Source organism: Plasmopara halstedii, assembly GCF_900000015.1.
Source record: "Plasmopara halstedii genome assembly, contig: Scaffold_1211, whole genome shotgun sequence".
NCBI lineage: Eukaryota > Oomycota > Peronosporomycetes > Peronosporales > Peronosporaceae > Plasmopara > Plasmopara halstedii.
The window spans coordinates 1584494-1596805 of NW_020188126.1; the positions used below are offsets into that span (position 1 = coordinate 1584494).

The window sequence follows — 12312 nt, forward strand, 5'->3', positions numbered from 1 at the left end:
TTACATGAGTCATTTATCAAGTCCCGCTAATGTTCGTCGACATCCCGACGGGTCAGCTGTCACCAAAATCTTAGTAGTTCCTTCAACAAGATGATAGGAAGCCAACAATAGTACTGGGTGGGTGTATTGAGGTCAGTAGATTTATGACTAAAACCTGCGGAATCGTTCCTTTCCACTGACGTGTCAAAGAAATGTCCGTTAGGATGGTGGAGAGAGTGCCATTGCTCTACCTTCCTTAACAATAGGACTTGAGTTGTTATGTACACCAAACTAAATTGCGGCGAGATTACCGGCTTTAGTTGCTCAAAGTTGAAAATTTTAGTTGTTAAAGCGATATAGATGTTTCGTGTTTACGATAAGAAGTACTTGTTGTGCTGTGAAATCCAATTGTCACGCCCTGTCGATCGTACCTTTACTTTATGTTTGGCATTGTGGTGACTATAGCAACCGCTTATTCTGCTGTGTTTCCTTACGAGTGTACGTATCGCTGATTCCATACGGTATAATCATACTTAAAGAAAATATGATTAATATGTCAGGTATTCTAAAAAGTTTACACTACTTATGATAAAATGATACAAATATGCATGCAAAGTCCCCGCTCGTTAAACTATTTCTTTCGTAAGGATAAGCTGAAGGAACGTTAGGTCAGCATGTCAAACGGTCTAAAGAGACGACCACCCGGAGGCGAATTTATCAAAAACGATACCAAACAACCTGATGTTGAGGTCTTGAGAGTAGAATTTGGAAATCGTAACAAAAGACTGACTTTCTATAGACAAAATCATGATCGCGATCGAGCGTGCTGGGACTTCACTAAGCAATTTCTTAAACGTGCTGGACAGTAGCCTTGACAAGATGCGGGCCACATTCTTCTTGGCGATCTATATGCTTTCGAGCAGGGGCGCGCAGCTTGAGTGCTTTCAGTTGAGAAGAAACACGAACTTACTGTATCTATGCCAGATCCTGATTGCATCAAAGTGACGATATTTATGACCTCTTCAGAGTGACACAAATCTAGTTACATAACTTTACCGCGATAAGGAGGCTTTAATTTATCCATGAGATCACAGACAACCATTGAGCTGCTATCAATTCTGCTTCGGTATATTTTCGATCTAAGCACAGCAGTTTCCTTTCGTTGGCTCGGGCAAGCTGGGGTACATAAATATTGGCTGAACATGAAAAGGCATGCTGTTTGCACACACCAAAGCAGCAAACTAGTAGTGCACGCAAAAGTACATTCCGTGTTATATAGTCTCGATCGACTTTGCTAACAGCGCGATGCTACAGTTCTACGGCATTTTTATAATAATTTGATAAAACTATCAAGCCAGTCAGTGTCGATTAATGCAGTGTAATCACAATAATTAACCTTATGAACGCTAATAGACCTACCAGCCTGAAACCGTGTCGGATTTCAAATCGATTGTGGCATCTTGATGTTGGGTATGCCGTCGCTCAAACGCGCGATCGCCGGATCAATTGGCCGAATCATTATTGCTTTGTAAATTTACAAAGAGGTGTTGGTCTCACCGTATGGATTCCCAAGTCGCAAAATAGTGTAAGGTGCATGTACACCATAATACTGTACGTAACCCGTTACACAAGCAACCTCGCATCGGAAAAATACAGTAAGCGTGTGATACTAAAAACGATATATTTGGAAGGCATCACTCGTATCGATAGGGACAACATTTGGCAGTGAATATTGTCCTTCTCTTCAAATAATTTCTGCATGACCGGTCGCGGCGCCAGGCTACCCGCAACATATGTAAACTGGGCAAACCATCGTTAATATCTGTGTAGCCTTTGGGTGTCTCGCTGCATACACAATTTAGAGAAGAGTAATGTACCCATTCCAACTGCGCCTACCTGGCCTCTTCAGTACTGTGTTTTCTGCTCGCGATGCCCTCGTTGGGAATGACAAATGCAATACTTGGGGAAAAAGTGATATCATAAGCGAGCGTTAATGATGTATATTTAGTATTACTCTGGATTATACTTGTTTTCTTGATGGATGTTATTCTTGAAATAGAAATCAGCTAAGTACCTAGTTACTACAGGGGCTCTCAATTTCGCTCATTATTGGAGCGATTAAACCTCCCCTCTTTGCGTTTGTTGGCTTAAAGTTGCTGAGTCGAAAATTCCTCTTTGATGGTACTGGTCGTCTATTCAACGACCGATTTTTGATCGGCTTTATACTCTGTGAGGATGCCCACGAGCGTACTCATTTGTTCAGTTAACCCAAGGATATAACACAGATGGCGGCGTCAGATCCGGAAACGGTAATTGCTCGCCTGGAAGCTTTCACCTGCTAAGAGAATGTACTGGTGGAACACCTCCAGAAACGCCTTCATCTGGCGTCTGAGAAACACATTCGGTCCCACCGTGATACCTTACGTTAGGCGTACTACCCTTTGGGAGAAGGAATCGGGAAACACTCACTTTTGTGTAACAGAGGTTTAAAATGGTCAACATGTCAGTCATGCATCAATAAGATCGTCAGCACGCCGTGCAAGCGGTCATCAGACTTGGAGGTCGCGCGCAACAATGGGCACATACAGGCAGTATTGCTGAAAAAAAACATTGTCAAAATGGGAAGTGCTGAGGTGACATTCGTCGCGGGTGTTTTTACCACCTATCTAGGCTTCTCGCTTGCGTTGAAATTTGAGACTGGGGGTGAGGATTAGCAAGTATCAAAGAGACGAGAGTTCACTCTACTGCGATGGAGTAAAGGGTTGCCATTGCCATGGAGGGTTTCTGCAGTGGGGCTGCCGTAGCTCTTTGCCTAGAGGAAGCTAAGCTATGGTCACAGACCTTACGTTCTTTACAAGAACCAGTACGAGTGTAGCGGATCGCAGTCCGCTACATCCAACAGTACTTAAAATCTTAAACAAGGTAAAGAGGCTTTTCCATTCAAAATTGAAACTGTATTGAATTGTTTCATTTGCGGTAGAGCCGCCTGTAATGAATCCTTAGGTCTTCCTAATTAAACAGTAAGACCTCATTAATATGCAGTATCACCGGCAGTCCTGCCACGTAGTGGCTTCTTGTTATGGTGTAACCACACCACTGTGTGATTACACTAACTATGTCAAACACACCTATGTACGGTCGCACAATCTCGTTCGACCCGCCCTTTTTTACAAGGGTGCATGTAACCCTGTTATATGACAGGATCAGGAATTGACGGCTAAAGGGCTGGGTTCGGTAATCACTCGCCTGAATATGCTCACCAGCTATGGGAATACACTACCAAGAAATTTCTAGATGCGCGCCAACCGCACATTGTCTCAAAAACGAACGACAATCATGCGTTATCGCTCATGTTTCCGTTAAGAGAGAAGTTAGAGAGATACACTTTATTTGGACAAATAAATCGCGATGGCCATGAAATACGTTATGTTTCAAATGTAGCAACAGCATGTCGAGCTTTCACTCTCCAAGCTCGGAAGCATCGCACAAAATTTTGAATCCACTTTTTACACTTTTTGGCACACATGAAATTTTTTTTGAATGACATTTGTCGCGGGTGGTCATTCTTTCTAAACCAGTCGCGCAAAGCGCGCGTGATATTCCTGTCCACTCGACAAGGGAGATGATAAGTCATAGGCTATATATCCAAGAAAACTCAAATTACCGAACTGGCGTTAACATTTTTCATGGTCACTGAAGATATGTGACTCGCATTAAGACTTCGGCATCGTTCGAGGCAGCAGTTTGTATATTATTGAAGTCGTAATAAGCATTCCTTGCCGTGCTGGCTGGATAGAGTAATAGAAGTGTAAGCCTATGAGTACCTTACTGCGAACGATCTCTAAGCCTTCGAGCATCTCCATAATAATTCCGATGTTCGTCCATTTATCAAAAGCAGATGAGCCAAACGTGCACCATTTTGCTCTTGGCTGAGAGGTATGAACGGTCAGGCTCGAACGCAAGGTCCCCCGATAAATCCTCATGAGAGAACGTCAAGCCTTACTATGCATATTACAAAAGAAGCGTTTTTTTATCTGCTTTATAATAGAAGCCGCCTTTTTAGCGAGGTGTGGCTTGAAGTCCAGGATTTTGATTTTTGAAACCACGTCACCGGGCTTTGTTAAACACGGAGGTCATGATATTCTGGTGCGTCGATCAGTACGGGACTAATAAATACAATTGACAGTAATCGGAACATATAAAATGTTGAACATGATACGATATATGTGCGTCGTGCGATGGGAACTAATGAAAGCGTCGAAATTAATGTTAAATAATCATGTTAAATTCGAAACCTTTGTCATTGTGAAACGTGATCTCACTTAGTTCTGAATTTAATCCATGATACTATCCTGGATATGGAGTGTCTGAAACGCCACGAGTTTTGGATCAAGTCGAAGTCGATAAACTAAGTGGCACGCAGTATTTATCCGGGGGAGCTTTAGCAACGCAAAATTCAGTCTTTGCAAACAAAGTCCTTTTGATACGGGCAAACATATTCGATGGCGTATGTACCAGTACCCAAATTGTCAAAAATCAGCAGATTTGATAGTTCAAGGTGGCTTGAGCATAGCTCAGAAGGTAGAAGCAGTAGTGAGGCGCGGTCTAAGAATGACACAAAGAACTGAAGTCTGATATCGGGGCTTCCCCAGTATAGCTCTGTTGAGACGGGAATGTGTGGCTGGATGTTGTGATCTCCAAAGTATTTCTCTTGTAAGATTTCAACAAAGAGATGTCAGCGAGTACCCCTAAGACCAGGGCCAGCGGGGGAAAAGCTGACGGGATTTGGCATTCTACCGTCTCAAATTTGATAAAGTGGATGGATGACCGCAAGTCATGCGTATGAAGACCAGACCCAGAATTTAAAAATCATTGATACGCTGGAACGGTTATGCTGCATAAGCACATGCCCACTTTTAGCCGCAGTGAAGCCCCGTCGGTACGTGTAAAATTTTCAATTGCGTTCAAAGTGACCGTGATAGCACAAGGAAATTTAAGTCTACTCCAATTATTCCGCCAAGTGCACTTATGGAGCTGAATAGGTTCTCCTTAGGAATAACACGCTAGAAATTTCAGGACGGTAAAGTCACTATAATGGTACGGTAGGAGAAGCTGAGCTCGTCATGAACCATGGTTATAAACTTCATTGAGAAATGTTGTAAAGAGTTGATTGCAAAGAGTGGAACGGATATCCAATAGGATCATTTGAACTCATTTAACTTTTGCCAGAAGAATATCACAACATGGGTAAAGAAGACCCTTCACGGGTGGTACAGCGGGGTTCATGATATTGTGATTGTCATCGGACAAAATATTACAAAAAAAAAGCTAACCCGCCCAGGTGCTGGCTTCAAGCAGCCGGTGTAGATCACCGCCACATGTTCAGGATGGTCAATACTGTTTCAAACTCACGTACTTGCAGAGAGATTGCATTAATAGATGTATTCCTTACGGACAATACAAAGCTACACGCTGGTTTCTAGTCTATGAATTTTTTTGACTTATTTGTTAAGTCCTCTACTGCTTGTTCGGGCAACTTCTATCAGCGCCTGTATATGAACAGACTTTAATTCTAACAATGATTTACCCGAAAATCTACATGATAAAAAGCAACAAGAACAAAAGCAATGAATGGAACAAGAGAGGGTAGAAAGCATAGTATCAGCCTCAGCAGATTAAAAAAATCTAATGCCATCATCCATTGGATTGTAGGATATCATAAATTTGAGCTCACCTGACCCAAGACTCTGCTCAGGGATGAATCTGATTCAAAAATCTCAGTAAGACCCGCAGTTCTAGTGTGAACATTAATTAAGCAGCAAACGACGCCAACAGTCCTCAACATGACACAATGTACGCAATAAATGGGTGAAATGAGCGGTATGACAATTCCATCCACAACATAATTCACTCAGAAGACTCAAACTCGAATTGAAAGCAAAGCGCTAATGGCACGCTGTACGTTGTGCTGCTATGTGGCTGCACGATTGTTGTTTCATTTCGGACAAACGGCAGATTTGGATGAATTGCTGAGCAAGACGCCGTGGACAACAGAGGTCATCGAGTGCACAGTCTCAGATCACCCAGTCTTTCCTATTTTTCACGGCATAGTTGCTAATTTCTGGACACCTCCACACCTCGCATAGAAAAAGCTTTGAGTATTTGAGAAAATGCTAGCTAAGTCAACTGACTAGCCACCCCACCCAAGCGCCGAATCGAAAGTCTCTTAAAGAACGAACAATTTCTGATTCACTGGTAGTGTTTCATAATGAGAGCTAGCTTAACGCGGTACTAATAATCAAGTCAAATCGATTTACCATCTATAATTATAGTCTCTATATAATACAAAGCGTGATGCTCGCGGTCCATGTGCTCACAAACCATTCCTTTGCGACCCTTGACAGTTCTGCGCGCTTATTGTCATACTTCAAGATGGTACTTCACAATGGTATTTTGAGCTTCGCCTTAAGCCCGAGGTACATCAGTGTACGTACCAATTATTTCCCCACCCAGATAAAAACTTCACCAAAATAATGATACTTTTATTTAAGTAGAGGAATTTGCATTCCCAATTGCGCTTACAAGAGCCAGATATTACAGCGTTCCTCACATCCGAAGTTCTCACCTATTTTCTATGTGCAGTGTATTGGGCCGTCCAAAACGACGCGGTACATGTGGCCAACGTCTTCAAGACAGGTTTAACGATGTGTATTGCTATAGAAACAGTCACAGTGATCTTTTGCGTTTTGACCCGAATCTTGCGAGCTCACCGAAACTACAAACTACACAATTTTCCTTCAACGAAGACATATCTGAGAATAAAGCTCTTAATCCAACTCGCCTCGCACTTCCACTAGTTTATTGCTTCGTTATGTTCCTACGACAAAGATTGCGACAACATTATACCGCTGTACTGGCGACAAGGTCCAACTCGTTATCCACCATCTATACTTGAACAGTGAAATTTGGCGGGGCCGTCAGACACCCGTCAATTGCTCGGTCGGCGAACAAAGCGAGCGCTCTTATAAAGCGTGCAGTGACGGCTTCACGACTCGTAGGTACCACTTTCAGTAGTACCGCATACAGCTGGAACTGCTGCGATTAAATTTTCAGTTTGTGCTGGCTAATCGGGTATGGCAAAAGCTCCAAATATTTTGTGACTCAGCTTGCGCAATATGTAAAGAAGTTCTGCCCCCTTGTCCTGTCTTACGGTGATACAAGCTAGCATCAACAAAGCGATGTTTGAATAGAGCGGCGTCTTAGCCTAAATTTGCAAAGCGCAAAGCGAAGCGCCAATTTCAAGGCGAACACTCGCCCTGACTTGAGTCCAAACAGTTAAAATTTACAACGCCGCAAGGGAAATCGTGCCGAAGTGTATTCATAGACTCATATCTTTTCTAGAAAAGATGGTATTTCCTCCAATTTTACCACATATCCAGTTATCACAGATGATTCATTCTCTGTTCCTCACGAAAGCAACAAAATTTGCATTAAGGACAAGGCTTGCAGCAAATGACCCTCATGTGACTAAATTTGGTACCATTTTTCGACTGTGGCGGCACGTTTAATTTATTGGCTTAATGTGCCACCACATCCGATAAATTTCTCTTTTCTATACACTTGCGGCGCTCTCGAATCAAACGAAACGCATGTGATTTGATATCTCGGCTGCTGACAACGTGACGAACGTTTGATTGTGTGAACTGTTGCCGCGCTAAGCGATTCGAACCTGGATCGGCCCTGCAAAAGCTCAGCTACAGGGACAGTCAGCATCTTTATTTTTTCTCTCCAGAAAACTTCGCATTTAATTGATTCGTAAGATCAATTTGATGATACAGCATGATTACAGCCACTTGTCTCCAATGACGGGCTCATATTTCGTTATTGTTCGTGGAAGTAAGCTTAAACTTCTGTCTGGCTACGACCATGAAAAATTATTTGTAACGAGGGCGTAGCCCAATTAAATAGATTGCGGACAGGGCATCTGAATGAAAGCACGCAAGTTCAACAATGTTTGTTTCATCCATTACAATGTAATGTATGTTCGTCTACCTATAACATCTGTTTGTTCCTTTACACAATTAAACATCCAGCTATAGTGTCACGTGCTCGGTCTATGACGCTCAATATGATTACAATGGAATCGTCATTTTTTGCTACAAAGTGTAGCCAGACTGATATCAACAAGTCGAATTGTATCGACAGCCCCCCCATTATCGAAGCCACTTCTTGGCGATATCAAGGGAAATTTGGGCCGATCAAACCATTTATATAAACTGTGGTGAGTGTTGTTGGAGGCATGCACTGCGTCGTTCATGAAAATAAAAACAATGGTGACATGCAACAGTCACTTCGCGAGTATTCTCTGGAGAATTTGTCACATCGAAAAATTATGATTCCACTGACCATTATCGGAAGATGATCTGTGATGAAAAGATCCTACGTGGTGCTCAACACATCGAAGTGTCAACTAAAATTTTGCTGAACAGCGGGTTCCTTGATTTGAGACAGTGAGTTCGTCAAGATATGATGGCGAAACAGCATGTCAATCGTCCAATTTTCATAACTTAAACGATACTGGTGCTGCTGACGACATCGAATGATCCGTCCTTCTCAAAGTCTACAAACATCACATCTGATATCCGGAAGTTTTTCGAAGAGATGCAAAAAAAGGCTAGGCTAATGATCAACAAGCATTTCGTCGGCAGCGGCGGACTGAAATAAGGCGTCACCGCATGCGCCGAGGGATTGTCCCATTGGCACATTTTGCACGTGAGCACACAAGTACTTTTAGCGCGCACTCCATCGTAAGTCTTACCTCTTTTGTTGTAAACATATCGCGTACTTCGTACTCTCGAATAAGGGATAGCCGAACAGACACTTTTAAAAGCGACATCTGAGCAAAAACGCTCTTGTATTCCAAAGTTATCACCAATGCAGCATATTTTCTGTCTGGCCCGTATAATGAATGTATAACATCACGTGTAGGCGACAACACCAGTGCAGCGGGGCTGCTGTAGTCCGTTGCTAAGAAGAAGCTAATCTAAGGTCACCGACCCTACGTTTTTTACAAGAGCCAATTCGAGTGTAGCGGATCGTACCTCCCAGAGTTTCCCAGAACCTTGACCAAGAATGATGAGCTCTTTTGTTCAATAATGAAACTGAATATAACTGTTTCAGTTGCGGCTGAGCCGTCCATATCTAAAACCTAGGTTTTCCTGATTAATATAGTAATACCGAATTAATATAGTAAAATCAGATTAATATGCATGACTCCTGCCACATAGTGGCTTCGTGTCATGGTGTTGCCACACCATGGTGTGATTACACCAACTTGAGTAATCCAGACCTATGTACGGTCATACCATGTTGTGTGACCCGCCCTTTTTATACAAGTGTACGTGTAACCCCGATACAACCATCGTACTTCATATTCGAGGAGACGCGATAGCACATCCGCCGCCACATCATGCCGGTTCAGATCACACTTTTCTGCGATCGAATGTCCGAAGATAAACGATTACTATCTTTCCATTCTCTATGAAATAGTGGTGAAAAGTCGTGATGCACAACGAAGTATGGTGTGTATGAATCGCGGAGAGCGCGACAAATTTACTTTCAGCTTGTCAAGTTTTCGTAATGGAATATAGCGTCGCGACATGAAACGTCTCTGCCACAATAGCTTGGCGTGATTCAAGCGGGTTAACACGTTTATATCGTTTTGCAACCGTTTGTAATATTGCAGAGCCCATTTAAAGTGCCGAAGCGGCGTAGACGACATGAAATAACCAGTTCGAATTCGGTCAGGAACACGCATGAGTCTATTTTTTCACAGCCGTGAAGATCTTTCCTTCTGCCAATCTCCAGCAACATTGGTATTCTTTTTGGAGATATTGGTGAAGAGTCATGCGATTCTGACATAATTAGCTCGGATTTAGTTGGTCAGGCCAATCCCCTTCCCTATATTCATTTGCAACAAAAGTCAAAGTATGTCGAGCTTGATCTTTGCTGGATCTGCTCGCACGCCATTCTTCCCAGTTACGCACCTCAGAAAGAGGATTTCGTCGACTCACTGGTGATCATCGTGTTAAGCACTTACTCGAATAATGCTCGTAATAATTGTGCGTATCCGTTTCTCGTGCCTTGAACGACTATGGACAGATGCATCGTCATGAAGGTTTCGTGCATAACTACGATGTGGCCAGAACAGCTGCGTCATAATACGAGTGGGTATTGTTATTTAAGCATATACAGTTCGCCACTTGTCGTTAGAAAAACTGACACATATTATCTCTCTCGTACCATATTCTTCAGTGCTCAGACGAAAAGACCACTACTGTGCATACAATATTTCATTTGAGGAATCATCTCAATTTCATGATGCACCATTGATGTGTGGGCAACACATGTGGGGGCCGCTCGTCCCGCTTCGAGATAATTCTTTAGAAAAAATAAAAAGATTTATATTTCCTTGAGGATATCCGCCCGACTCTTTGTTCAAAGGCCACAGTGAGTATCCTCATTGGCGGGCACATTTAGGCTGTAGAATAAGCTCAGTTCCCCCTCCGCTGCTGATTATATCAATCCATCAGAGGTACAAGCTGGAGGCCGAGATATGCGATCGCTATCTTTCGCATTATCCAGATACCGCGACTCCTACCGCTTCTACATTCCCAAATTTGCTCTAGGCACTCAGCTAGTCGAATTGAACGATCCCATGTCTCACAGCAACGCTATCGCAGCTTCATACTCACCAAAATTGCGCTATTGTTTTCCTGTAAAAATGGATGCATTACTTCCCGAAGCATTACTAGGAGAAAGGTACATGCATCCGGTTTTCAAACCTTCCAATAGGTCCATGGATCATGGGCTTTCAACAGCGCCATAACAATGGTAAGATCGTATCTTCATCGAAGTACCTATGGCGAGATGGCATATCAAAGTCGTCAAAGCCTACAGGAAAGTCCAATTCAACATATGACATGTCCTCATCGCAAGACGCACGGATATTATATCCGTAACCATCACCTTTTATTCTTTAACCATCTACTCTTTTGACATTCACACGTCGTACGGATCACAAAGTACAACTGATTCTATCGAGACTCTCAACACCTTGACAAAGCACGAAATGTTGATAGTGACGACGAACAACTATCAATTATATGCTCGCCTTTCGTAAGGAGTCGCTTCTTTTCTTTTTTGACTTCATTGACCACGACGTCCACGATGTACAGCGCAACCCAGCCCATTCCCAGTAGATGGATCAGTGCCAACAAGGACTTGATTTTTCCTGGGAGGGTTCGTTGGACAATCCTGCGCGAAAATTGACCCTCATACCTCAAACATTTAATTATTCTACAGAGGGAGCAGCTCCAAAAACCGTGGCGATTCTCGGCAGTCAGGAGATTGCTATCATCTTCCTTATTCTGGTTGACGTCCGTCGTCATATGCGGTGAAACCACCTTTTATTAATTTTAGTGACTGCAAAAATTAAAAAATATTATGACGGCATTATTTGTGCTCGCCTGTCTGAACCATATATCCTGGTTGTGCCAATTGATCCAGCGGCCGCGCGTTTTGAGCAACGGCATACCCGGGATCAAGGCATTTGAGGATCCAATGTAGTGTCAGACTGGCAGATCTCTAAGCGTCCATAAGTTTAAATAGTGTGATCGAGCTATCCCATCAACATTGAATAGCTAGTCACTTTTATCAAAGTATTAAAAGATGCAGTAGGTTCTTAGCATAAATGAAACGTTATGTATATGCCACCTGCATATTTACATAATTTCATCGTATGTGATGTAAACTGCGATTGATATTCAAATTATTTGTATTTTCGTAGTAAAATTATACCATATGGAATCAGCGATGCGGAGAACATATCCGGATAAGCCGATGCTATAGTCAGCGCGATGCCAAGCATTACGTAAAGATGCGGTTGACAAGGCGTGAGAAAAGATAGCAAACGACTGATACAATCAAAAGTTCCAAATATCTGCACATAATCATGTCTCTACTTTGGAGCAATTAAAAAGTCAGTAACTCTTGTACTCCTAATAAGTAGGGTCCTATCGTTATGCGACATAGAGCAATGGCACATCAACCCGATATTTCTTTGACATGGCAGTGGAAAGGGATAGCTCGTTGGTTTTATTCTTAAATCTGCCATCTTCCTATTATCTTGTTGAAGGAACTACTAAGATTTTGGTGACAGCTGACCCGTCGGATGTCGACGAACATTAGTGGAACTTGATAAATGGCTAATGTATAGTCTCAATTAATCACAATATTATCTAAACTAACTATTAATCAGCGCCAATGTTATCA

At 42.6% G+C, this 12312-nt stretch overlaps 2 protein-coding genes across 2 annotated transcripts; one reads left to right on the forward strand and one right to left on the reverse strand.

Annotated features, from left to right (window-relative positions):
- Positions 1-610: 610 nt before the first annotated feature.
- On the reverse strand, positions 611-1081 carry PHALS_00964 (uncharacterized protein; the record flags this gene model as incomplete). Its single annotated transcript, XM_024730740.1, has 4 exons — positions 611-632; positions 718-884; positions 950-966; positions 1036-1081. The coding sequence occupies 4 exons, from the start codon at positions 1079-1081 to the stop codon at positions 611-613; spliced, it is 252 nt and encodes an 83-aa protein (XP_024580987.1).
- A 4762-nt stretch (positions 1082-5843) lies between these two features.
- Positions 5844-6125, forward strand: PHALS_00965 (RxLR-like protein; the record flags this gene model as incomplete). The annotated part of the gene is made up of 2 exons (XM_024730741.1): positions 5844-5859; positions 5923-6125. 2 exons carry the CDS (start codon positions 5844-5846, stop codon positions 6123-6125), a joined length of 219 nt encoding a protein of 72 aa, XP_024580988.1.
- Between the last annotated feature and the right edge of the window lie 6187 nt (positions 6126-12312).